The 23,822-nt window shown below is 71.8% G+C and overlaps 4 protein-coding genes across 12 annotated transcripts; 2 read left to right on the forward strand and 2 right to left on the reverse strand.

Moving 5' to 3' along the window:
- Positions 1-736: 736 nt before the first annotated feature.
- FKBP11 (FKBP prolyl isomerase 11) lies at positions 737-2,672 on the forward strand. Of its 2 annotated transcripts, XM_075133840.1 has the most exons (6): positions 737-871; positions 1,201-1,266; positions 1,935-2,022; positions 2,129-2,162; positions 2,282-2,352; positions 2,438-2,672. In XM_075133840.1, exons 1-6 carry the CDS (start codon positions 755-757, stop codon positions 2,653-2,655), a joined length of 594 nt encoding a protein of 197 aa, XP_074989941.1. In that variant the 5' UTR covers positions 737-754; the 3' UTR covers positions 2,656-2,672. The 2 variants fall into 2 exon arrangements, with proteins under 2 accessions (XP_074989941.1, XP_074989942.1); XM_075133841.1 differs by lacking the exon at positions 1,201-1,266 and having other exon boundaries at positions 740-871.
- A 148-nt stretch (positions 2,673-2,820) lies between these two features.
- On the reverse strand, positions 2,821-5,503 carry DRC2 (dynein regulatory complex subunit 2). Of its 4 annotated transcripts, XM_075133838.1 has the most exons (9): positions 5,386-5,450; positions 5,000-5,146; positions 4,750-4,917; positions 4,509-4,678; positions 4,262-4,400; positions 3,957-4,154; positions 3,662-3,880; positions 3,434-3,586; positions 2,886-3,309 (listed from the first exon to the last, which is right to left on the reverse strand). In XM_075133838.1, exons 2-9 carry the CDS (start codon positions 5,132-5,134, stop codon positions 2,968-2,970), a joined length of 1,524 nt encoding a protein of 507 aa, XP_074989939.1. In that variant the 5' UTR covers positions 5,135-5,146; positions 5,386-5,450; the 3' UTR covers positions 2,886-2,967. The 4 variants fall into 4 exon arrangements, with proteins under 4 accessions (XP_074989938.1, XP_074989936.1, XP_074989935.1 ...); XM_075133837.1 differs by having other exon boundaries at positions 2,821-3,586; positions 5,433-5,503; XM_075133835.1 differs by having other exon boundaries at positions 2,821-3,586.
- Positions 5,504-5,672: 169 nt separating this feature from the next.
- Positions 5,673-14,474, forward strand: DDX23 (DEAD-box helicase 23). Of its 5 annotated transcripts, none has more exons than XM_075133829.1 (20): positions 5,673-5,848; positions 5,923-6,010; positions 7,250-7,359; positions 7,456-7,590; positions 9,728-9,945; positions 10,081-10,179; positions 10,348-10,444; positions 10,548-10,613; positions 10,760-10,898; positions 11,022-11,155; positions 11,240-11,352; positions 11,444-11,587; positions 11,780-12,005; positions 12,156-12,301; positions 12,374-12,551; positions 12,643-12,885; positions 13,025-13,176; positions 13,332-13,440; positions 13,582-13,756; positions 13,860-14,474. In XM_075133829.1, the coding sequence occupies exons 1-20, from the start codon at positions 5,729-5,731 to the stop codon at positions 14,081-14,083; spliced, it is 2,916 nt and encodes a 971-aa protein (XP_074989930.1). In that variant the 5' UTR covers positions 5,673-5,728; the 3' UTR covers positions 14,084-14,474. The 5 variants fall into 5 exon arrangements, with proteins under 5 accessions (XP_074989930.1, XP_074989931.1, XP_074989934.1 ...); XM_075133830.1 differs by having other exon boundaries at positions 11,025-11,155; XM_075133831.1 differs by lacking the exons at positions 5,673-5,848; positions 5,923-6,010; positions 7,250-7,359; positions 7,456-7,590 and adding an exon at positions 8,881-8,968.
- A 233-nt stretch (positions 14,475-14,707) lies between these two features.
- Positions 14,708-17,806, reverse strand: CACNB3 (calcium voltage-gated channel auxiliary subunit beta 3). The gene is made up of 10 exons (XM_075133839.1): positions 17,698-17,806; positions 17,568-17,632; positions 17,461-17,480; positions 17,139-17,219; positions 16,880-16,938; positions 16,694-16,803; positions 16,452-16,603; positions 16,279-16,374; positions 16,018-16,167; positions 14,708-15,905 (listed from the first exon to the last, which is right to left on the reverse strand). The coding sequence occupies exons 1-10, from the start codon at positions 17,724-17,726 to the stop codon at positions 15,615-15,617; spliced, it is 1,053 nt and encodes a 350-aa protein (XP_074989940.1). The 5' UTR covers positions 17,727-17,806; the 3' UTR covers positions 14,708-15,614.
- Between the last annotated feature and the right edge of the window lie 6,016 nt (positions 17,807-23,822).

Below are 23,822 nucleotides of genomic sequence, written 5' to 3' on the forward strand. Positions count from 1 at the left end.
CGGGGCTGCTCCCCATGTTCCCTGGCTCCAGGCACAGGGACGTGGGGGCTTTGGGGCAGATTTGGCTCCGTGCAGGGCCCCTGCCCAGCCCCGAGCCCCTCGGTCCGGCTCCTCGCTGGTGAGGGGCTCAGCTTCCCTTGGCCCGCATGGCCTGGGGGGCTGGAAGGGGTGCTGGGTGCTAGGAGGCGGGATGCTTTACACCCACTGGGTGCTGGGGAAGGATGCTGGACCCGGGTGGGTGCTTGGGAAGGATGCTGGGCTCAGGTGAGTGCCGGAGAAGGGTCCCGGACTGGATGGGTGCCAGGGAGGGGTCCCGGACCTGGGTGGGTGCCGTAGAAGTGTCCTGGATCCGGGTGGGTGCCGGTTTCTCCAGGCTTTGCTGCCGCCTGCTGGTACCGGGTCCCGAAGCGCCGGGAGAGCGGGTGCTGCACCCAGCCGGTGCCCTGGGACGAGGCCTCCCGCCCGGACCCCCACACAGACCCCCCGCCCGAGGAGGGCAGGGGCGGCCGGCTCAGCCCGGGACCGCCGGGACAGTCGTGTCGCCGGGCACCGAGGGGGTGGCCGGGCCCGGGGACCCCCCACCAGCCCCGCCGGGGCTCGGGGCAGCTCCGGCCGCCCCGGCAGCGCGTTGCCTGTCCCGCGGACCTGTCCCGGTGCCGGCGGGGGCGGGCCGGGGGCGGGGCCCGGGGAGCGCCCGGGGGCTGGGCCGGGCCGGGGGGGCGGTCCCGGTGCCGCCGCCGCCGCCAGCCCGGCCATGCCGCCCCCCGCCGCGCTGCTGCTGCTGGCGCTGCTGCTGCCGCCGCCGCCGCCCGCCCGCGCCGCCGAGAGCGAAACCGAAAGCGGTGCCCGGGGGCTGCGGCTGGAGACGCTCGTGAGCCCGGGGGGGAGCGGGGAGCACCGGGGACACCCGGCGGCCCCCTTGGACGGGGAGCTGGGACCGGGGGGGGGACCGGCGGCACGGCGGGGACGGGAGAACCGGCGAGATGCTGTTGCCCGGGGAGTGCAGGGGGGCACCGGGGAGCCCGGCCTGGGCGGGGGCCGCACGGGACACCGGGAGGACCGGGCTGCGGAGCGGGGGCAGGGGACACCGGGAGGACGGGGGGGGTCCCGGGGGGAGTCCGGCGCACGGAGCGCTCGGGGGGTGCGTGGACCCCGAGACGGGGGGGCCCCGTCGCGGCCTCCCGTGATCCCCCGTTGCAGGTGGCTCCCCCCGAGGGCTGCACGGAGCTGTCGGCGCCGGGGGACACGGTGCACATCCACTACACGGTGCGGGGCGAGCGGCGGGAGGAACACGTCAGCACTGCGCTCGCCGGGCGGGGCGGGCGGGGGCAGCTCCGGCACCGGCGGGGGGTGGCCCTGGGCCGGCACCGGGGTGGGCGCCGGGGTGGTACCGGGGCTGGCGTGGGGATGGCACCGGGGTGGGCATGGGGTGGCACCGGGGTGGCTCTGGGGTGGTACCAGGGTGGGCATAGGGATGGTACTGGGGTGGGCACTGGAGTGGCACCAGGGTGGCATTGGGACAGGCACTGGTGTGGGCTTGGGGACGGCACTGGGACAGGCGTGGTGACAGCCCCGCAATGGGCCCTGGGTGGCACCTGGACTGGCATAGGGCTGGGACTGGCATGGGGGCGGCCCCGGTATGGGCATGGGTTGGCACTGGGACTGGCACTGGGACTGGCACTGGGATCAGCATGAGGATTGCCCCAGGATGGCCCTGGCACTGGGAGTGGGATGGGGTTGTCCCCATGGCGGCACTGGGGTTAGCATGGGGGTGGCACCGGGACTGGCACTGGGATCAGCACAGGGATGGCCCTGGGGGGCAACAGGACCAGCGCTGGGACCAGAGTGGGACAACGCTGGGACTCGCACGGGATCGGCCCCGGGGCAGAACCGCCTCTGCGTCCCCAGGGGTGACCGTGCCCATGTCCCCGCAGGGCAGCCTGGAAGATGGCCGGATCATCGACACCTCGCTGAGCCGGGACCCGCTCCAGGTGGAGCTGGGCAAGCGCCAAGTCATTCCCGGTGAGCGGGGGACCGGGGGGGTTTAACTGGGATCCGGCCAGGGCCGAGCGGGCGGTGGGATTCCCCCGGCCGGCCCCGCTCACCCCTCGCCCCCGTCTCCTCGCAGGTCTGGAGCAGAGTCTGCTGGACATGTGTGTGGGGTAAGGCGGGCGGCGGGGCGAGGGGGCGGGCAGCGTCCCCCCCCCGCAGTGTCCCCACCACCGTTTGGCGCGGGTTCGGCCCCGCGGGGCACCGGCGCCGACGGTCTCTGGCACGGCAGGGAGAAGCGGAGAGCCATCATCCCCCCTCACCTGGCCTACGGCAAGCGGGGCTCCCCTCCCACCATCCCAGGTGAGCGCAGATCTCGGGGGTCCCCGTGGGGTCCTGTGGGGTCCCCGCCGGCCCCCGCTCAGGCTCTGCCCCCGCCCCACCCCAGGCGACGCGGTGCTGCGGTTCGAGGTGGAACTGGTCGGTTTGTCCCGGGCCAGTTACTGGCAGAAGGTGGTGAACGAGGTGCTGCCGCTGCTGTGCCTGGGGCTGGTGCCGGCGCTGCTGGGGCTCATCGGGTACCACCTCTACCGCAAGGCCAGCAGCCCCAAGCTCTCCAAGAAGAAGCTAAAGGAGGAGAAGAGGAACAAAGCCAAAAAGAAATAAAAGCTTTCCCCTCGGCATCCGCGGCTGCTCCGTGTCGGCTCCGGCAGCGGTGGGGGGAACAGAGCAGCGGGAAGGGGCTGTGCACCCCCCTGAGCTCCCCGCCCACGCCGGCAGCGGGGGTTTGGTACCGAGGAGCTGACGCGTCAGACCTGAGTGGGAGGCGACGGACCCCCGCCCGCCCTGACGAAGCTCAGTGTGACCAGAAATAAGACCCCGGAGCACATTTTGGGCACAGTTTAGCTCTTTTATGGCACCTCCGGGCAGTCACGGTCTCTGCGGTGTCCCCGAGCTCCCCAATCCACAGGGCGATACTCAGCCGGTGCCGGCAGAGCTGTGGATGGGGTCCGGGTGGGCGTCCCCTTCCAAGAGGCTGTCGGGGCGTGCGGCACCCTGATGACCTTGTGCATGGTCCCCCCAGGCGCGGGGCAAGTCCCTGGGGACACAGCTCTTGTGCTGGACGGCGAGGAGCGGGTTGGGTTCGCCGAGCACCTCCTGGGTGACGGAGATCCCCGCCAGGTACTGCCTGAGCAGCTCCCGCAGGCGCCGGTTCCTCTGGCTCAGGGCCGCCCGCTCCCGCTCCAGCGCCTGCTCCTCCAGCTTCGCCTTGTTGAACCGCTGCCAGAAGCGCTCCAGCCCCACGTAATCCCGCATGGCCTGGGCGAAAGGCAGGGAAGAGGGTCCCCAGCCTGCCCACGTGCCAGCCGGGCTGTCCCCGAGGCTGGATGCCATCCCTCGGTCCCCCACGGCAGCGTTTGGGACCCCGGCGCTGCCTCCTCACCCAGGCCAGGGGCTCTGCCGGCGTCTCCTCAAGGATTCGCTGGGCGTCTCGCTGCTCCCCCTCCACCAGCGAGGAAGGGTAGAAGGGCAGCACTTTCTCCTCCTCCGTCTCCAGCCTGCGGCACATCTCGGCCAGCCGCAGGACGCGCTGCGCCTTGGAGGGGGGGGTTCAAGTGAGGGCAGGGCGGGAGGGGACGGCGGCACCCCCCGGTGCTCCCCCCGGCCTCACCTTCTCCACCACCCGCGCCAGCGCCTTCAGGGCAGCGCTGCTCTGCGCGGTGAGCCTGGCCAGGCTGCCGTGGGCCTTAGCCCTGGCCTGGTTCATCTCGCTCTTCAGCTCCTGGAGCTGCGCGAGGATCCTTTCCTTCTCCTCCCACATACGCCGGTTCTGCTCCTCGCTTTCCCGGAGGTGAGCCGCGATCCGGCCCTTGGTGGCTGTGACCGAGTCCTGGGGACAGGCGAAACGTGAGCAGCGGGACGGGGGCCTCTCCGCTCCCACGGCCGCCCCTGCGCCCTGCCGCAACCTGCAGCTTTTGCAGCTTCTTCGCCTGCATCTCTATCTCCCTGGAGCTCTTCTCGTCCTTCTGCTTCAGCACCTCAAAAGCGATCTTCTGGTGCTCGGTGGCCTCCGTGTAGCTCTGCATGGCCCGCTGGAACTGCTCCCACAGCACCTCCACCTTCCCGCCCAGCTGCATGCGGCTGTACTGCTTCTCCTGCAGGCTCTGGGGACAGACACGGGTGTGGGTGACCCAGCACCTCCCAAACCTCGCCGTGTGCTCTGCTCACGAGCCCTAAAGGGCTCCTCGCCGGTTCCTGCCCCTGCCCCTGCCTTGTTTTTGATGTCATCCCGGGCGCTCTGGAAATTCAGCGTGACCTCGTGGTCATTCCTGGCGTAATTCTGCTCCATGGCCAGCGCCAAGTCCCGCAGGTAGCAGCTTTCTCGCTCGTGCTGCTCAAGGATGGTCCTCCTGGGGAAAACAGGAGAAGCTACGGCGCTCCGGATCGGGCCATGAGAGGCTCAGCACCAGGACAGGACAGCCAGCGGGTGCCACTGCTGTCCCTCTCCCCCTCCGTACCTCTCAGCCTCAAACTCTGTCTTCAGGGCCTCCAGCTGGGTGTCGTACCCCTCCTCCAGGCACGTCAGGCGGCAGCGCTGGAGCTGCAGCAGGCGGTCGACGTTGTGCAGGTGGCTGCGCAGGGCCTGGGCGTGCTGCTCCTCCGCCTCCTCCAGGTCTGTGGCCAGGGACTGCAGAGGGTGGGTGGGGGGGTCATGGGAGGGCCCCGGCGCCACCCCCACCCCGCCAGCCCCGCGCTCGCCTCGATGACGCTGTCCTTGCAGTCCATCACCCGCGCAAAGGTCTGGCTGAGGATCTCGATGTCCTGGCGCAGCTCCTTGTCCTTGGTCTCCCGCAGCACCGCCCGCCACTGCGTGCTGAGCTTCTGGAGGTTCAGGGTGCTGCTGCGCTCCTCCTTGGCCAGCTTGTCCTGCGTGGGGGCCGTGAGCGGAGGGGAGGGGGTCAGGGATGTGGGGAAACACGCTGCCAACCCCCCCCAGCCCCTCACGCACCTTCAGGAACCGGGTGAGCATCTCCCCCTTCGTCTTGGCCGCCTCCTCCTCGGCCAGCGCTTGGCTCTGCAGCAGCAGGAGCCCGTCCTCCGCCTCCATGGGGGCTGCTGCCTGCGAGCGACGCTTGTCCGGCATGGCGGCTGGGCCCTGGCACACAGCGTGAGAGGTGGGGGGGATACCCGGGGTCCCGGCCGCGGCCCCTCCAGGGTCCTCCCAGCCCCCGTTCCCCCCTGCCCACCCCTACCTCCTTCTCCTGGGGTTCCCCGAGACTCCCCCCACTTTGGGGTACCGCCAGGCCCCATCGCCCCCGCACCCCTCCCTTCACCCCCCGCCCCTCGGCGCCCCCTCCCGCACCACGGGGGGTCCCGCCCCCCCCATCCCGGTACCGGTCGCGCCCCCCGCAACACCCCCGGCCCAGCGGCCGGCGTTCTACCGGTCTCCTAGCAACCGCCACTTCCGGTTTGGGGCGGGAGCAGGGCCCCACTTCCGTCCACAGCTAGGCAGGCGCCCCCTGGCTTGGAGGAGCGGCCTCGCACCCAACAGGGCGGGCCCCGGCAGTCCTCCGCCTCTTCGCCATTGGCCGACGTGTCGGGAGTTGCCGCGGCGATTGGCGAGCGGGCGCCGCCGTGGGCGGGGCTCGGCGTCGGCGGGGTATATAGGGACGCTGCGGCGGCAGGGCGCAGGGCCGGCGGGCGGGCGCCGGGAGGGGCTGCGCTCTGCGCCGCTGCCATGCGGGAGCGGAGGCCGGTACCGGCCGCCCCGGCCCGCTGCAAGCTGGTGCTGGTGGGCGACGTGCAGTGCGGCAAGACGGCCATGCTGCAGGTGCTGGCCAAGGATTGCTACCCTGAGGTGAGCCGGAGCCGGGACCGAGCACCGGGGACCGGCAGCGGGACCGGCCGGTGACGCTCTCGGTGCCGTTGCAGACGTACGTGCCCACCGTGTTTGAGAACTACACGGCGTGTCTGGCCAGCGAGGAGCAGCGGGTGGAGCTGAGCCTCTGGGACACCTCCGGTACCGGGGTGTGGGGGGGAAGGTGCATGCACGGGGGTGGGGGGTGGGGTCCCTCCGGTACCGGGGGGTGCGGCGGGGCGGGGGCAGCCCTGGCCCCGGTGTGGGGTGATGGAGGCATTTGCTGGGGGAAGGTGGTTTGGGGTCTCGGGGGGCTGCGGGGGGGGTGACTGCACTGGGGGTGGCAGGCCTGGGGTTTGGGGGGGCCCTGCGGGGGGGCTGCAGTGGAGGGAGCCCTGCAGTGGGGTCCCTGCAGTGAGGGGGGGTGGCTTGGTGGCCGCAGTGGGGACACCTGGGGGGGCTGGTTCGGGGGACGGGGGCGATGGATGGATCCCTGGGGCTGGGGGATACAGGGGGGCCTGGCTGCCAGGGAGTCCCCAGGGACTGGCCCTGCGGGGAGGGCACAGACCCAGGCTGGGGGGGTACACAGGGCTGACCCCCTTCCTGGAGGGATCCCCCACACCGGTGTGAGCCCCCCCAGGTAGGATATGGGGGGCCGGGGCCCCTGTGCTCTCCCTGCGGGGCTGCCTGGGAATTGCGGGGTGGGGGGGGGGGGAGTAATGGGGCATCCTGGTATTGCCCCTCCCTGGGCACCCCCGAAAGGCTGGGGGGGGCAGGGTGGGGGGGCCAGGGCAGCCCTGCCCTGGTGCTGCAGTGTCCCCCCTGTTGGAGGGGGGGTCCCCGCCACCCGCGGTCCCCGCGTTGCTATGGCGATGCGCTGGCGCAGCCTCTTTGCTATTCCGCGCACGGAGCGTCTGGGCTGCAAAACCCCTCCGAGGCCCTTCGGGGTCGGGGGTGGCGATGGGGGGACACCCCGGCCACCCCCAATCCTGGAGGGGCACCCCACTGCCCCCACACCCCCATACACTGCCTCCCCCCTGCAGTCCCCAGTGCGGTGCTGGTGGCCCCAGTTCCCTGGGGACACCATGGGGGTGGCAGCCCCCCCTGTGTCCCAGCTGCTCCCCCTGACACCCCTGCCTGCTGGTGGGGCTCCCCAACATGGCGAGGGGAGGGGGGGCGGCTGTTGCATAAACACCGTGGGATCCATTTCCCGCTGCCTCGTTAGGGGCGATGGTGATGTTAACGGGTTGCGGGGAGCAGAGGTGGAATTTTGGGAGATTCTAGGGCTGGGGGCCCCCTACCCCAGGCAGGAGGGGGGCTGTGTCCCTTCGCAAGCACCTCCCACCCGGGGGCCTGGGTCCCTTGGGGGGTGCCATGCAGTGACACCCCCTTTTCTCCCAGGCTCTCCCTACTATGACAACGTGCGTCCCCTCTGCTACAGCGACTCGGACGCCGTCCTGCTCTGCTTCGACATCAGCCGCCCCGAGACCCTGGACAGCGCGTCCAAGAAGGTGAGGGGCAGGGGGGGAAGCCCCTTTGCGGGGGGGAGGGAAGCAGTTTGGGGTCCCCTCGCACTGACGGCGGCTCTGTGCCCCCCCACCCCGCAGTGGAAGACGGAGATCCTGGACTATTGCCCCAACACGCGGGTGCTGCTCATCGGCTGCAAGACAGACCTACGGACGGACCTGAGCACCCTGATGGAGCTCTCCCACCAGAAGCAGGCGCCCATCTCCTACGAGCAGGTGGGGGGGGGGGGGGCAGTGGGGTCCCGTGGCGGGGGGGTTGGGGTGTCGCACCAGCCTCACGCGGGGTTGGGTTGCAGGGCTGCGCGGCGGCCAGGCAGCTGGGAGCCGAGAGCTACCTGGAGTGCTCGGCCTTCACCTCGGAGAAGAGCGTCCACAGCATCTTCCGGACCGTGTCCGGCATCTGCCTCAGCAAAGCCCCCCCGCAGCCCCCCAAGAGCCCCCCCCGCAGCCTCTCCAAGAGACTCCTGCACCTGCCCAGCCGCTCCGAGCTCATCTCCTCCGCCTTCAAGAAAGAAAAAGCAAAAAGCTGCTCTGTCATGTGAAGGGGGGACATGAATGCCCCCCCCACCCCCCTCCGCTGAAGCCCCCAGCCCCCCTGAGTCCCCAGGATGGGGGGGGGGGGGCTGGACAGGGCCGCAGAGCCCCCCACGAGGAGGATGGGGTGCCTGCCACCCTCCCATCGCACCGCTTCCCCTGCCAGCCCCCATCCTGGGGGGCAGCCCCCATGGAGTTGCCATGGGTGGGGGTCTGGGGGGGGCCCAGGGAGGGTGCTTGACAGCTGCTCCCCACCCCCGGGGGGGGGGCTCATTCATGGACTCATCCTGTTCCCCCAGTGCTGCCCCATCCCTCATCTGCTGCTTGGCCCCAGGGACCCCGGCGGGGAGGGGGGGCGCCGGGGGGGGCTGTTTTATGGACTGGGGGGGGGGGGGGTTTGGGATGTGTCTCTGTTCCATAGTCAGTGTTATTAAAAAGCTTATTTATTATCGGAAATATAACACCCACCCACGTGCAGCGGGTGCCTGGTCCTGTCTTTGGGGGGGTGAATCCTGTATTGGGGGGGGGGGTTGTTGTTGGGGTTCACCCTAGGGGCAGGGTGCCTCCTGTGTCACTGGTGCCAGCAGGGCGGGGTGATGATGGCACTGACGTCTGCCTGTGCTGTCACCCATGGGTGGTGAGGCGGAGGGCGAAGTCCCTGGGGGGGGGGCGGGTCCCGGTGCTGCCCTGGGCACCCCATAAAGGTCCTCCCGGGCCTCTCCTGCGTGGGAATGGGGGTGTCAGTGGGGCTGGGGGAGGTGTGGGGCCCTCGCACGGCGCCGTGGGGTGCGCAGAGACGTGGGGACATTGAGACGGGGGATCCCGGGCGGGGCTGGGGGGTCATTGCGGGGGTTTGGGGGTGCACGGCGTCAGGGGCGCTGAGCGGCGGAGGGATCCGCGGGGCTCGGCGGTGCTGCGGTCCCGGCAGGCGCGGAGGCTGCCGGGAGTTGTAGTCCCGGCGCGGGTGGCGGCCTCGCTCTCCCGGCGTGCCCCGCGGCGCCCGGCGGACATGGCGGCGGCGGCGGGGCGGTGCTGAGGCCTAGGCCTGCGGGCGGCAGCGGTGAGCGCGGGCCGGGGGCGGGTCGGGGGGCGCCGAGCGCCTGCGGCCGCTGGGCTCTCCGGCAGGAAGGCCCCGGGGACCCCCGCGGGCCCGGGGGCCTGGAGGACCCCGACGCCGCGTCACTGTGCTGAACGCCAGCACCGGGCACCCAGGGCAGGGCCTGGATCCCCGGTCCCCCGCGTCCCCCGCGTCCCCCGGCCCTCTCTGGGCCTCCGCAGCTACCCTGGTGCCCTTCCCAGGTCCCCCAGCCTTCCCTGCTCCCTCCCCGGGTCCCCCTGCGCACCCCCTGGGTCCCCCAGCCTTCCCTGCTCCCTCCCCGGGTCCCCCTGCGCACCCCCTGGGTCCCCCAGCCTTCCCTGCTCCCTCCCCGGGTCCCCCTGCGCACCCCCTGGGTCCCCCAGCCTTCCCTGCTCCCTCCCCGGGTCCCCCTGTGCACCCCCTGGGTCCCCTAGCCCTCCCTGCTCCCTCCCCGGGTCCCTCTGCACCCCCCCAGCTCCCCCCCGGGTCCCTCAGCCCTCCCCGGGTCCCCCTGCACCCCTCCCCAGCCCTCTCCGGGTCTCCACAGCCCCCCCCCCCCCGGTCCCCCCAGCCCTCTCTGCATCCCCCTGCGCCCCCCCCCAGCCCTCCCCGCGTCTCCACAGCCCCCCGGCGCCCTCCCCAGGTCCCCCACCCCCCCACCCCGGGTCCCCCAGCCCTCTGCTCCCTCCTGCCCCCCCCCCCGCCCCAGTTCCCTGCTCCATCTGAGCCTCTCCCCTGCAGATGGCCGGAGAACTAGCGGACAAGAAGGACCGGGACGCATCCCCTGCCAAGGAGGAGAGGAAGCGCTCCCGCTCCCCGGACAGAGACCGGGATCGGGACCGGGACCGCGACCGGGACCGCAAGGTTTCCCCCTCCAAGGACAGGAAGCGGCACCGGTCCCGGGACAGGAGACGAGGCAGCCGGTCACGGTCCCGCTCCCGGTCCAAGTCAACAGAGAGGTGAGGGGTGTCACAGGGGGCTCCTCAGCTTTTTAGGGAAGAGCTCTCCCGCTCTCACGTGTCCATAACGGCCCCATGAAGGGGCGGGTGGGGGTGGTTGGGCTGGGGCCGCACTGTGACTGCTCCGCTCTGCAGGGATCGCCGGCACAAAGAGCGTGACCGGGACCGGGGCAAGAAGGACCGGGACCGGGAGAAGGATGGGCACCGGCGGGACAAGGACAGGAAGCGGTCGAGGTGAGCCCTCTCTCTTTTCGGGGTGTCCCTGCTCTCCCGTAAGCGCCCCAGTGCTGTTCCCTGTAGGAAGCGTTGTTCTGGGTGAGAGCGGGATTCCCCCAGCCGGTGGGGACAGGGTGACCCTGGGGCTGCGTTCGGTGCCTGATTTCTCTTTGTTTTGCTGGGAAGCGTGTCGCCGAGCAGGGGCAAGGACTCTAAGTCCCGGAAGGAGCGGGACTCACGGAAAGCGGAGGAAGAGGAGGAGAATGCCCTGAAGAAGGAGAAGGTGAGGAGGGGGCTTGGCTGGGAATGGCTCCTGAGGGGGATCGCTCTGGTAAGGCAAAGGGTCCTCGTTGGGGGCTGCTAATGGTCCAGCCCCGCGTTCGCAGGCCCAGCCCCTGTCCTTGGAGGAACTGCTGGCTAAGAAGAAGGCTGAAGAGGAGGCAGAAGCCAAGGTAGGAGCAGAAGCCGTCTCCCTGCGTCGGGGCTCTCCCGTACCGCATCTATGGATGTTTGGGGTGGGGGGTCCTGTCCTGGGGCAGCCCCGGCAGCAAGGGGTCAGTGCCAGGCCCGGTGTGAGCCTTCCTCTCTCCTGTCCCAGCCCAAGTTCCTGTCCAAGGCGGAGCGGGAGGCCGAGGCCTTGCGGCGGCGGCAGCAGGAGGTGGAGGAGCGGCAGCGGCTGCTGGAGGAGGAGAGGAAGAAGAGGAAGCAGTTCCAGGAGATGGGGAGGAAGATGCTGGGTAAGGTGGCGTCCCCACCGTGGTCTGCCTGGCTATGAGGGGCTGAGGCAGGACCCCCTGGAGCCCCCCAGCCCTGGGGGGGGGGGGTGTGCTTGGCTCTGAGACCCTTCCCCTGCTCCCCAGAAGACCCCCAGGAGCGTGAGCGCAGGGAGCGCCGCGAGCGCATGGAGCGGGAGACCAACGGCACGGAGGACGAGGAGGGCAGGCAGAAGATCCGGGAGGAGAAAGACAAGAGCAAGGAGCTCCACGCCATCAAGGTAGCACTGGGGGCCGGGCTGGGGCGATGGTGGGGGAGCCGGGGGTCCTGGGTTCCTTCCCCGCTGATCCTCTGCTGCCTGCAGGAACGTTACCTGGGAGGAGTGAAGAAGCGGAGACGCACGCGGCACCTGAACGACCGCAAGTTCGTCTTCGAGTGGGATGCGTCAGAAGACACCTCTATCGACTACAACCCCCTGTGAGTGTTGGGGTGTCCCTGGGGTTGGGGGTGCTCCTGGGGGTGCGGGGCAGCCCCCAGCCTTGCCCCTGATGCTCCCGCCCTGCTCTAGGTACAAGGAGCGGCACCAAGTGCAGCTGCTGGGCCGGGGCTTCATCGCAGGGATCGACCTGAAACAGCAGAAACGGGAGCAGTCGCGCTTCTACGGGGACCTGATGGAGAAGAGGCGGACGCTGGAGGAGAAGGAGCAGGAGGAGTGAGCGCGCCTGGGGGGAGCTGGGAGGGCACCGAGGGGTTTTTGGGGTGCTGGTTGCCTCTGTTTGGCCGGGGTGTGGAGCTGGGGGGTGGCTCTGGGCTGCAGCACGTCTTTCAGATGGGTGGCGGGACAATTCCAGCCTCCCCAGAGGCACGGGATGAGCCCTGTCCCCTTCCTCGCCCCCCCACCCAGGGCTCGGCTGCGGAAGCTGCGGAAGAAGGAGGCCAAGCAGCGCTGGGACGACCGGCACTGGTCCCAGAAGAAGCTGGACGAGATGACAGACAGGGACTGGCGCATCTTCCGCGAGGACTACAGCATCACCACCAAGGGGGGCAAGATCCCCAACCCCATCCGCTCCTGGAAGGACTCCTCCCTGCCCCCCCACATCCTGGAGGTCATCGACAAGTGCGGCTACAAGGTGGGCACAGGGTGGGGGGGCTGCTGCCAGCACCCCGATGGCCCTCGGAGGAGCTGGGTGGAGGGGAAAAGGGCTGGCTCTTGGGATCAAGTCTTTGTGGGGGGCTTGGCGGGGAAGTTCTGCTCCTAAATCTGCCGCTCCCCTCGCCAGGAGCCCACCCCCATCCAGCGCCAGGCGATCCCCATCGGCCTGCAGAACCGCGACATCATCGGCGTGGCTGAGACCGGCAGCGGCAAAACTGCGGCGTTCCTCATCCCGCTGCTGGTGTGGATCACCACCCTGCCCAAGATCGATCGGTAGGTGGGACGGGGCAGGGCGATGCTGCGGAGAGGGGGGAGCGTGGGTGACACGGCTGTGCCTTGCCACAGGATTGAGGAGTCGGACCAGGGTCCCTACGCCATCATCCTGGCCCCCACCCGAGAGCTGGCCCAGCAGATCGAGGAGGAAACCATCAAGTTTGGGAAACCTCTGGGCATCCGCACGGTGGCCGTGATCGGAGGCATCTCCCGTGAGGACCAAGGCTTCCGCCTTCGCATGGGCTGCGAGGTGAGTGTTAGCCCCTGGGGAGGGCGGTGGGGGGACCCGGGGGGAACAGTTTAGCCCCAGGCTGCGGACACCAACCCTCCTGGCCCCCCAGATCGTCATCGCCACGCCAGGGCGTCTCATCGACGTGCTGGAGAACCGGTACCTGGTGTTGAGCCGCTGCACCTACGTGGTGCTGGACGAGGCGGATCGCATGATCGACATGGGCTTCGAGCCCGACGTACAGAAGATCCTGGAGCACATGCCTGTCACCAACCAAAAACCCGACACCGACGAGGCCGAGGACCCTGAGAAGATGTTGGCCAACTTTGAGTCGGGGAAGCACAAGTACAGACAGGTGGGTGCAGGCAGGAGGCCCGGGGCGTTGTGGGTGCTCCCACGGGGCTGAGCATCGTCCACGGGGTGGAGGGGGGGCAACCTGGGGCTTTGGAGAACGGGCCAAGGGGGACGTTGCTCACTGTCCCGTTCTCTCGCAGACCGTCATGTTCACGGCCACCATGCCGCCAGCGGTGGAGCGCCTGGCCCGCAGCTACCTCCGTCGTCCGGCCGTGGTCTACATCGGCTCCGCCGGCAAACCCCACGAGCGGGTGGAGCAGAAGGTCTTCCTCATGTCGGAGTCGGAGAAGAGGTGCGGAGGGGGCCGCTGGGGCGGGGTGGAGCGGGGAGGCCGAGTCTTGGGGGGTGGTCTAGGGCATTTGAGGATGAGGAGGACTCTGGAGAGCGGAGGGGCTCCTGTGGGGCACCTCAGCCTCTCCTTACCCAACTTGTCCTCCTCCCCAACAGGAAGAAGCTGTTAGCCATCCTGGAGCAGGGCTTCGACCCGCCCATCATCATCTTCGTCAACCAGAAGAAGGGCTGCGACGTGCTGGCGAAGTCCCTGGAGAAGATGGGGGTGAGTCTGGGCTGGGCCCCCCTCTTTGGCTGTGGCGCGTGGGGGTTGTCCTGAGCCCCTGCACCCCCGTCCCCGCGTGGGGACCCTGTGACAGGGCTCCGGACACCGCCGGCCCCCGGCTAACCCCCCCTTGTCCCACAGTACAACGCCTGCACCCTGCACGGCGGCAAAGGCCAGGAGCAGCGGGAGTTTGCCCTCTCCAACCTGAAGGCCGGGGCCAAGGACATCCTGGTGGCCACGGACGTGGCTGGGCGCGGTATCGACATCCACGACGTCTCCATGGTCGTCAACTACGACATGGCCAAGAACATCGAGGGTGAGTCGGGGCCGGCCCGGGGGGCTGCGGGGTGCGGCAGGGGCTGCCCGGCCCCGGTGCTGCCGGCACCGAAGCCCTGCCTGACCCCACCGCTCCCTCGCAGATTACATCCACCGCATCGGGCGGACGGGCCGAGCGGGGAAGAGCGGCGTAGCCATCACCTTCCTCACCAAGGAGGACTCTACCGTCTTCTACGACCTGAAGCAGGCCATCCTGGAGAGCCCGGTGTCCTCCTGCCCCCCCGAGCTGGCCAACCACCCCGACGCTCAGCACAAGCCCGGCACCATCCTCACCAAGAAGCGGCGGGAGGAAACCATCTTCGCCTGAGTCCCCGGGGCCGGGGTCCCCCCTTCAGGGACGACAGGACCAGCGGGGCCGGGGGCTGCCAGGACTTTTCTGGTCGCTCTTTTCCCAGACCCCCAGACCCCTGTGCAGCCGGGACTGCCGACAGCAGAGACTGGGGCCGGGACTGTCCCAAAATGTCCCCCCTGTTCTCCCAGTCCCCCTCCTCGCCTTCCCCACGGACCGGTGGAGCTGCCGGAGGCTGTTTTGGGGCAGGTTCCTCCCCGCCCGCCTGCTGCCGGGGCCGGGGCAGGGCTGGTGCTGGGCTTCGCGTGCTGATTTTCAGGCAGTGCTGTCCCAGGAGCTGTGTTCCTTTCATCCCTTTTTTAGCTGAAACTCCAGGCTGCCGGAATAAACCCGCAGCTGCGTTGCTGGACGTCGCCTCTTCGCGTTTTCCCTTCCTGCAGCACCGCCAGCCCCTGGGTGCCGTCTCCCCGCACCCTCCAGTGCTCCCAGAGGTGCCGGGAGCCAGCAGTGCCCCTAAGGGGAGAGCCTTTGGGTGCTCAGCACCCACCAGCATTGGGCCCTTTCCCCTGCACAGCCCCCCCCAGCCCAACGTCCCCGTGCCGCGGTGTCCCCTGTCCCCCCGCTGCCAGAGACACAAACATCGGCACCTCCGAGCACTCTTGTGTTTCTGAAACCGGTTACAGGGAAATCAGTGCTTTCTACAAAAGAAATTATAACAAATCTGTGGCCCCCACCCGTCCCCCCCCGCCGGCTCGGGCCGGCTCCCTGCAAAGGGCCCCGGGGGGGGGCTTGGCCCCATGCCGGGACCCTCCACCGAGCAGCCCCCGGCCGAGGGCAGTGGGTGCTGTATTTACAGGACTGTGCAGTGATGGCTACGTGGGGAGGGGGGCGGCGGGGACGGGGCAGCGAATGCAGGCGTGGAGTGGCCCCCCCCCGCCCCATGCAGGGTCCAGCTGCCCCCCTCTGTCCCCCGTCCCCGGGGGAGGAAGCGGTTTGGCTGCGGTGACCGGGGCAGGGAGAAATCGGTGCAGAGCAAAGCGACTGGTGTGGCCCCCTCCTCCCGGGGGTCCCATGCAGGGGCAGGGGAGGGGGCAGGCCAAGCCCCAAGGGGGGAGCGGGCACCTTCCCCTTCTTCCTCGGGTCTGTGTGGGACGGGGGATGCTGCTAAAACTGTCCCCCCCCCCATTACCTGGCCCACAGGTCTTTCAGGGGGGGAGGCACCCTCTGTTTATGGCAGCTGCCCTGCGGGGAATGAGACAGCCTGCGATGCGGGGGCCAGGCGGGGAAACTGAGGCAGGGAGAAGGCATGTGGCTGCCCCTAGGTCCCCAGGAGCTGGGGGGGGGTCCTGGGGCATCCTGGCCACCAGCCCCCCCCCTGTGCTTATGGCTGAAGACGTGCCCGGGGGCCGGGCGCGAGGAAGCTGCCGGTGCGGAGTTCCCCGAGAGAGGGAGATTGTCTGAGCACCCCCAGCGCGGGGCTGGGGCGAGGTGGGGAGCGCCCGGGGTGGGGGGGCCGGTTCCCAGCCGTGCTCCCCCCCCCTCCCCACCCCTAATAGCTGTCCTTGGCCCAGGGCCGGCTGCGCTGCCAGTTCCTGTCGTGGTTGCGCTCGGTTTGGCGGTCCGGCGTGCCGGGGCCCTGCAGCCCGCTGTTGTGGTGCCGGTGGGGCTGGTAGAGGTCGGGGTAGGGGTCCGCGTACTCCTCCTCTTCCAGGTGCCGGGAGCTGCGCTGGGACGCGGCCCCCCAGGGCTGGGGCGAGGTCTCCCCCGCCTCATCCGATGGCATCAAGCTGTCGTGCTCCAGCGGCGAGTGCTCCCCCCGCTCCCCCAGCAGCTGCTGGCTCTGCGGGTAGGGACGGGGCTGCGGGGACGGCGCGGGGGGCTGCAACCCCCCCCCCCCCAGGTCCGTGAACGCCTGTGCTGGCGACTCGCAGGGAGGGGGGGTCCGGGGGTACCTGCAGGCCCGGGAGGCCGGTGGGCGAGGGCACGGCGTGGGGGGCGTGCGGCGGGTGGTGCGTGGCGCGCCAGTACACCTCCAGGTACTCGGCCAGGTGCTCGCAGGCGTCCTCCAGCTGGTTCTCATCCAGGATCACGTCAAAAAGCTCCTGGGGGGCAGGTGAGAGGGGTCAGGGGTGGCTCGGGGACCCCCCCAGGCATCCCTAAGGTGTGGGGGACCCTCCTGGGCATCCCCGGGGCGGGGGGACCTGCCGGCTCACCGGGGGACACTGCACCAGCTTGTCGGCCGCCATCATCTGCACGTTGAGGTGCTTCACCTGGGACTTGCCACGGGACTTGATGAGCCGCTGCAGGACCTGGGGAGGGGAGAGGAGGGTGACGGCATCATGGGGGGCAGCCGGGGCCCCCCCCCCGAACCACAGTCACCCCTTACCTTGGGCGAGGACACCTTGACGTAGACAATGATGGGCGCCAGTGAGGTCTTGGCCAACTGGGCCGGGTGGTTGATGGTGTCGGCATCCAGCACCACCAGCTGCAGGGACTTGGCCAGCTCGAAGATGCGCTCGATCTCGCTCTGCACCTCGGCTGGGGGGGGTGGACAAGGGGGGGGGACGTGTCAGGCTGCGCTGGCCCCTGGGGGGGTCCCTGTGCCCCGGGGTGAGCCCGGCCCCTCACCGATGCTGGAGCGGGTGGTGGAGCGCTCCAGGATGGCCTGCTTGCCCAGGTTGTTGAGGATGGAGCGCTTGGCCAGGGAGAGGTCAGCCGTGATGTGGGTGATGGAGATCCTGGGGGGCAGAGGGACGGCGGTGGGGACCTGGGTACCCCCCTGGGGCCATGGGGGGGTCCTGGGGAGGGTCTCACCTGCCGTCGAATCTGTGCTTGAGGAAGTCGAAGAGGGCTTTCTGCATCATGTCGGTGACCTGCCGGCAGGGCCGCCAGCCCGGTGAGCCGGTGGCAGATGGCACCGGCAGGGAGGTGGCAGCCGCCCGGCGCCCTGCCAGCAGCCCTCGGCCCCGCCATCTGCCCGCCACCAGCACGGGACAAGCAGGGAGGGGACACGGGGTGCAGGCCACCACCGTAGGGGCGCAGCGGGGCCCCCCACCCCACGGTCCCCCCGTACCTCGTATCCTTTCAGCGAGGGCCCCACCAGCACCACGGGCCGCATGGAGGGGACCACGTCGTAGGGCGGGATGTGCTGTGTCTGCGGGGGGGACACGGGGACACCTCAGCGCCCTGCGCTCCCACCCCCAGGGAGAAAGGGGTCAACGAGCCTATTCCAGAGAACCCCAGCATCCTGGACCCCCCCCAGCCCCATAACCGGGGGCAGAGGGGGGGTCTCTGCCCCCACCCGCGCCACCCCAGAAGTGGCTGTGCTCAGCCCTGCCTGCAGCCCCCTCCCCATCTCCCCCTGCCCTGGGCACAGCCCTGCCCCGGGGACTCACCTGCTTCTGCTTCTGCTTGGCTTGGGGAGAGGAGAGAAGAGACAGAGGTTGGTGACAGCGAAGGGGGGACCCTCCCGGGACCCCCCTGGACCAGGACCTGCCCTTACCTAAGGAGGGGGGAGGCGATCGCCGGTTCCCGCTGTCGCCGAGGCCCGAGGCGTTGCCAGCTCTCCTGGGGGAGGAGGGGGGTGAGCAAATGTTGGGGGATCTGGGGGGATCGGGGGGGCCGGTCCCTACCTGGCTTTCTGCTCCTGCTTGAGCCTCATGGCTTCCAGGCGCTGGGGGCTGGGGATGAAGGCGATGTCCCCCCCCTCCTTCACTAGGCGCCCGATCCACCAGTCATTGCTGTATTTCTGGGTGAGGGCAGAGCAGGGGTGAGGCCGGGGCGGGGGGGATCCCTGGCCCTGCGCGCCCCCCCCCGACCCAGCACCCCAACTCACCTCCTTGATGTGCAGGAAATCTTTGGCTTCAAAGTTGATGGCGGCTCCCTGCACCGGGCACTCCTCGTCCAGCGCCCCGCAGTAGCTGACATTGGTGCGCACGGCAAAGGCGACCGGCTTGTGCTGGGGATGGCGGGGGGGGTCAGCACCCCCGGGCCCTGCCAGCCCCCCCCCGGGCCGTGCCCCCACCCCGGTACCTTGGCCCTCTCGAGCTGCTGCTGGGCCTGGCTCTCCACCTCGCGCCGCGCGCCCTCGCGGTCCTCGTCCAGGGACACGTCGGAGTCCAGGGACGGGCGGCTGGTGTAGGAGTCTGCCGAGCCCTGGGGGGACGGGGCTGAGTGCTGGGGGGCTGCGGGGACCCCAGCAAAGAGGGACCTCGCCCTGAGGCGGTGCCCAGCCCAGGGAGGGGACCCCGCTGACCCCCAGCCCACAGCCCCTTCTGGTTTTTGGAGTCCATGGTGGCATCGAGCTGGGCAAACATGGGTGGCATCACCCAGCATGGCTGCCCTGGGGTGCAGCCCCCCCGTCCTGGGGGGAGCCATGGGGGAAAGGCCCCCACAGCCCCGGGGAGGGCCAGGCTGGGGGCAGGGGTCCCCGTTCCCCGGGAATGTGGGCCTGCCACAGCTGCCCCCCACCCTGGGGTGCCCAGCAGGTGCTCGGCACAGCCCCCCTGGCTCCCCCACCCCGCCGGTAATTACCCGTCGCCTGCTGCGCCCGGAACAGGCGCAGAAGCTGCGGTGAAATATTTATAGGTCCCTGGATGTGGCTGAGCCCCCCCGACCCCCCCGAGGCCCCCGGGCCCTGCTCAGAGCTGAGCTCAGCACAGCTGCCCAGCACCGGCCCCCCCCACACTCGGGGCCCCCCACTCTGCACATCCCACTTCGCTCCCATCGGGGGGGCCTGGGTCCCCCCACTCCAACGCAGGCAATATGGTTTCCCAGCATGGCCCCCCCCAACATGGCCTCCCCAGCATGATCCCCCCCAGCATCGTCACCGCCCCCCCCGAGCATCTCCCCCCCCCCAGCATCCCCAGTACGGCCCCCCAGTACAGCGCCTCCAGCGCCCCCCCGCCCCAGCGCGACCCCCCCCTGCAGCCCCGGGCCCGGAGCATCGGCCCCAGCGGGGTCCCCGGCCATGGGGGTCGGGGTCCCCCCCCGTGCCCGGCTCCGATCCCGGTCCCGGCGGCACCTGCCGGGGTGGGGGGACGAGACCAGCGGCGGCTGCGGGGAACAAAGGGCCGGGGGGTGGCAGAGCCCCCCCCGCACCGGGCACGAACCTCCGCACCGGGCACAGCCACCCCCCCCACCGGGCACAGGCCCCGGTGCGCAATCGCCGCCCCCCGGGGCGCAGCCCCCACCCCACCCCCGACCGCTGTCCCCCGGGCCCCCCGGTACCGGGGCCGGTACCTCGTTGAGCAGGAAGGTAGCGCTGGAGTCAGAAAACGACATAGACGGGGCGAGCCGAGCCGAGCCGCCCGCGCCCCCCCCGCCCCGCTCCGGCACCGGCACCGGCTCCGGTTCCGGCTGCGGCTCGGGCTCCGGCTGGCCCTGCCCGCTCCGCCGCGCCGCCGCCGCCGCCGCCGCCCCTCCCCGCCCCTCCCCGCCCCCGCCTCCCGCCGCCCCCCCGGGGCGCACGGAGCCGCCCCCGCCGGCTCAGCCTGGGGTGGGGGGGGTTTGGTGGTCGCGGTTCCCCCTTCCCGGGGCTGGCGGGGGGCTCCGGCCCCTCTCCGCTGGGACCCCCGGGGGTCTGCAGCGGCAGCCAGGGGTCCCGAGCGGCCCTGGTGCGGTACACCGGGACGGGGCCCCGGGGCAGCTCCCGGGGGAGGGGAGGGTGGTTTGCAAAGAGGGCAGCTGCCGGCGGGGGTGGGGGCGTCCCGGGGCGGCGGCGGAGGGGCCGTGCCACTCCCCGGAGCCCACGGCCGGGGGTCCCAGGGCGGCGGCGGGGGGTCCCCGTGGGTACCTCCATGCTCCGGTGCGGCGGCCCCCGTCCTGCCCCGAGCCGGTAGCAGCCCCGTCTGCAGGGCGAACCCTGCGGCGGGGCCGGAGCCGCTCCCGCCCCCCCGCCGCGCCCCCCCCGCCCCCGAGGAGGGGGGCAGCGGCGGGCCCCGGGGGACCGGACCGGCCCGCCCCGTTACCGCGCAGCGGGACGGGCACCGGCGGGACCGGCCCGGGACGACTCGGGCCCTGACCGGGGCCCGCGGGGCAGCGCTAGGCGGGGCGGGGGCTCCGGGCAGCGGCGGGACCGGCCGCAGGCACCGGTACCTGGCACCGAGCACCGGGCACCGGCCCCGGTACCGGGCAGCGCGGCGGGGCCGGGCCGGGCCCTCTCCGAGGTGCTGAAGGGGCCGCGCCGGGTGCGGAGCCGGGGCGGGGGGTCCCCGGGGGTAGCGGGGGGTACCGGGAGGGCAGGTGCTACCCTGGGAGGGAAACGGGATGCTCGGGCCGCTCTGCGCCCCCCGGGGCCGCCCCTACCGGAACCCTCCGCTCTCCCGGGGCCGCCCCGGTACCCGCTCCCCCGCCGGCGGCCGGGCCGGGGGGAGCCGCTCGGGCCGGGGTGAACCGGAGCAGGCGGGCGGCGGGCAGCGGGTGGGTCCGTGCGCCCCCACCCCGGACAGCGCGGGATGGCGTCCCGGTGTCGGCTGATGGACCGGGCGGGGCGGCACAGCGGATCCCCGCCCCTCCCGTTCCCCCTCCGGTGCCTCAGTTTCCCCGGGGCCGCCCGCCGCCCCCCCCGCGCCGCAGTGCCGGTGCCCGGCGGCCGGCCCGGCCCTGACGCAGCACTCGCTATTTTTAGCCGCGGGGAGCGGCTGTTGCGATGCTACCGGCGCCCGGTGCCGGCGCCCAGCCCCGGTCCCGGGGGAACGGCGGGGCGGGGGCGGCCGCCTGGATCCCCGCGATGCGGAGGTTGGGGCGGGGGAGCTCGGCCGCTCCCCCCCGGCCCCGGTCCGTGCCTTAATGCGGAGCCGCAACACCGCTGCCCCCGGGAGCGAGCCGCGGCGGGGGAGGCCGGGGCTGGCGGGGCGGCCCCGCCCCGGTGCCGGTGCCGGCCCGCTCACCTGCCTGCGGAGGATGCTGGAGGTGGTGTCGGACGAGGTGCTGCCGTCCGAGCGCTTGAAGCGGCTCTTGCGCTTCGGGAGTCTCCGGGGGCTCTGCGGGGGGAGCGGGGGGGGCGGCCGGTGAGCACCGGGCGGCACCGGGCGGCGCGGCCCCGCCGCTGCTCTGCCACCGGCGGTCCCCCGCGCTGCGGGCAGAACCGAACCGGGCCGCACCGGGCCCGCGGCGGCCGGGAGGGCTCCGGCCCGCTCACCTGGAAGGAGCCGGGAGCGGCGGGCTGCGCTGGGGCGGACATGCCCGGCGGCACCCACCGGAGCCCCCGGGATCCCGGCGGGGCCGCCCCGCACCGGACCGCGGCGCTCCGCCGGGAAGGGCCGCGCCGCCGCCGCCGCCACTGCCGCGCTCCGCATCACACGGGGCCGCCGGGGCGTCCCGGCCGTCCCCGCCCCCGCCTGCCCGCCCCCGCGCCCATCCCCGTGGCGTCCGGCCCGCGCCCCCGCAGCCGGGCAGCCACCGGGGGGGCACCGGGGATAGACCTCCCCGCAACCCGCGGTGCTGCGGGGACCGTCCGGGCGGCACCGGGAAAGAGGAGCCCCGGGGCCGCCGCCGCCGCCGTGCCCACGCGTGTTCAGGGATGCGGGAGCCCCGAGCCCCTCCGCCCGCACCCCACTGGGAGGGGTCCCGTGGCCGCCGTGCCCCCCCGCCCGGGGGATATCTGGCCCCCCCGGGGGTATCTACCCCCCACAGGGGGGTAACTGCCCCCATATACCCCCGCGTGGGGCAGGCGGGGCCGCGGGGGCGCCGTGAGGGGCCCGCACACTCGCTCCACGCCCCGTGTCCCCGCCGTTCCCACGGGGGGGCCGGATCCGGCCCAGTGCCGCGGTGCTGCAGCATCACTGCACCGCCCGGCCCGAGCGGTGGGCGGGGGCTGCGGCCGCCCCGGGCAGAGGGGCGCGGGTGGCCAGGATCGGGCCCGGGGAGCCCCAGTAGGACCAGGAGCCCTCCCAGGGCTCCCCAGCAGGGTCAGGATCCCTCCCAGGGCTCCCCAGTAGAACCAGGACCCCTTCCAGGGATCCCCAGCAGGGTCAGGACCCCTCCCAGAGCTCCCCAGTAGGACCAGGACCCCTCCCAGGGCTCCCCAGCAGGGTCAGGATCCCTCCCAGGGCTCCCCGGTAGAACCAGGACCCCTCCCAGGGATCCCCAGTAGAACCAGGACCCCTCCCAGCGCTCCCCAGCAAGGTCAGGACCCCTCCCAGGGATCCCCAGTAGAACCAGGACCCCTCCCAGCGCTCCCCAGCAAGGTCAGGACCCCTCCCAGGGCTCCCCGGTAGAACCAGGATCCCTCCCAGGGCTCCCCAGTAGGACCAGGACCCCTCGCAGGGATCCCCAGCGTGGGCAGGATCCGGCCCGGGGCAGGGCCGAGCCTCAGCGCCCATCCCCGCGGTGGCGGGTGCCGGCACCCGGTGAGGGTGCTCTGGGACCCCCCCCCTCGGGGTGTCCCCCGTCAGCCACGCGGGGCTCCGGTGCTCCCTCCCCACGCGCAGCGGGACTTCCGCGTGGGGCCGCAGGGACACGGGCCCGGCGGCGGCTGCTAATTAATGATTAATCTGCGCTCCCCGGGGCCCAGCGCTGGTGCGGGGGGGGCGCGGGGCCCCGCGCCGCCGCTGCGGGGGGGGCCGGCCACGGGCGGGGGGTGCCAGGGCCTAACCCACGCGTGGGGTACGGGCGTGGGGGGCTGGGCAAGGACCCCAGTGATGGGGTGCCCTGCGCGTGCCTGGGCACGGGGTGCTGGCAGGGGTGTGCGTGCTAAAGGGGGGGTGTGTGTGCAAGGGGGGGTGTGCAGAACATACGTGTGCACGTGTGTGTGTGTACGTGTGTGTGTGCCAAACATATATATGTGCGCGTGTGTGCGCAAAACGTGTGTGTGTGTGCAAAACGTGTGTGTGCATGCGTGTGTGCATGCGTGTGTGCAAAACGTGTGTGCATGTGTGTGCGCGCAAAACGTGTGCATGTGTGTGCGCGCAAAACGTGTGTGCATGTGTGTGCATGTGTGCAAAACGTGTGCGTGCAAGGGGGGTTGTGCAAAACGTATGTGTGTGCATTTGTGTGTGCGCGTGTGCGCGTGTGTGCAAAACGGGTGTGTATGTGTGCAAGGGTTCGTGCGCACCTACGTGTGTGCGTGCGTGCGCGTGTGCGTGCCAGGGGTGCCTGAGGGGTGTGCAGGGGCACACGTGTGTGCGCACACAGGCAGAGGGGTGTATGTGTCCGCGTGCAACAGGGCTGCACACGCGTGCGAGGGTGTGCGCTTGTGCGTGTGCAAGGGGGTCTGTAGGTATGTGTGCGGGGTGGGTGTGCAAGGGGGGGCACTGGGGGGTGCGTGTGCAAGGGACACGCTCAAAGGGGGGGGTGTGCGTGTGCAGACAAGGGGGTACGCGGGGGGTGCGTGGGTGTGGGGGTGCGTGTCTGTGCGCGCGCGGGGGGCCCGGTTGCGCGTGTCCCCGTTGTCCCCGCCATGTCGGTGCAGCGCGGCGGTGCGTGTGTGCGTGTGTGTGTGCGCAGCCCCGGGGGTGCCGGTCCGCCCGTGCCCGCGCGCGCGCCCGCCGCCCCCGCGCGCCGCCCGCGCCTCCCCCGCCGCACCGGGCCGCTCCGGGCCGTACCGGGCCGTACCGGGCCGTACCGGGCAGCCGCCGCCGCCGCTGCGCCTTTAAGGCCGCCGGCCGGGAGCGCCCGGGAGCGGATCCGGGCGGGGGGGGGCGGGCACCGGCCGGGGCGGGCCGGGCCGGGGCCGGGGCTGCGACCGGGACCGGGGCCGCCACCGCCGCCACCGGGGGCCCGGCCTGGGCGCGGGATGGGGCGGCGGGGGCGCAGC

Source organism: Calonectris borealis, chromosome 30 (assembly GCF_964195595.1).
Source record: "Calonectris borealis chromosome 30, bCalBor7.hap1.2, whole genome shotgun sequence".
In the NCBI taxonomy this organism is placed as follows: Eukaryota; Metazoa; Chordata; class Aves; order Procellariiformes; family Procellariidae; genus Calonectris; species Calonectris borealis.

Bases quoted from the DNA above. Each gene is read 5' to 3' on its own strand.
- FKBP11 (XM_075133840.1), top strand. From the start codon at position 755: ATGCCGCCCCCCGCCGCGCTGCTGCTGCTGGCGCTGCTGCTGCCGCCG. The intron at 2,163-2,281 runs GTAAGGCGGGCG...CTGGCACGGCAG, and splicing joins CTGCTGGACATGTGTGTGGG to GGAGAAGCGGAGAGCCATCA. The intron at 2,353-2,437 runs GTGAGCGCAGAT...GCCCCACCCCAG, and splicing joins CTCCCCTCCCACCATCCCAG to GCGACGCGGTGCTGCGGTTC.
- DRC2 (XM_075133837.1), bottom strand. From the start codon at position 5,134: ATGCCGGACAAGCGTCGCTCGCAGGCAGCAGCCCCCATGGAGGCGGAG. The intron at 4,401-4,508 runs GTACGGAGGGGG...TGTTTTCCCCAG, and splicing joins ACAGAGTTTGAGGCTGAGAG to GAGGACCATCCTTGAGCAGC. The intron at 4,155-4,261 runs GCAGGGGCAGGG...GTCTGTCCCCAG, and splicing joins GGGATGACATCAAAAACAAG to AGCCTGCAGGAGAAGCAGTA.
- DDX23 (XM_075133829.1), top strand. From the start codon at position 5,729: ATGCGGGAGCGGAGGCCGGTACCGGCCGCCCCGGCCCGCTGCAAGCTG. The intron at 9,946-10,080 runs GTGAGGGGTGTC...TCCGCTCTGCAG, and splicing joins CGGTCCAAGTCAACAGAGAG to GGATCGCCGGCACAAAGAGC. The intron at 13,757-13,859 runs GTGAGTCGGGGC...GCTCCCTCGCAG, and splicing joins CATGGCCAAGAACATCGAGG to ATTACATCCACCGCATCGGG.
- CACNB3 (XM_075133839.1), bottom strand. From the start codon at position 17,726: ATGAGGCTCAAGCAGGAGCAGAAAGCCAG. The intron at 16,375-16,451 runs GTAAGGGGTGAC...TCCCCTCCCCAG, and splicing joins TCAAGGTGTCCTCGCCCAAG to GTCCTGCAGCGGCTCATCAA. The intron at 15,906-16,017 runs GTACCCCCGGAC...CCCTACCCGCAG, and splicing joins CCGGCCTCCCGGGCCTGCAG to AGCCAGCAGCTGCTGGGGGA.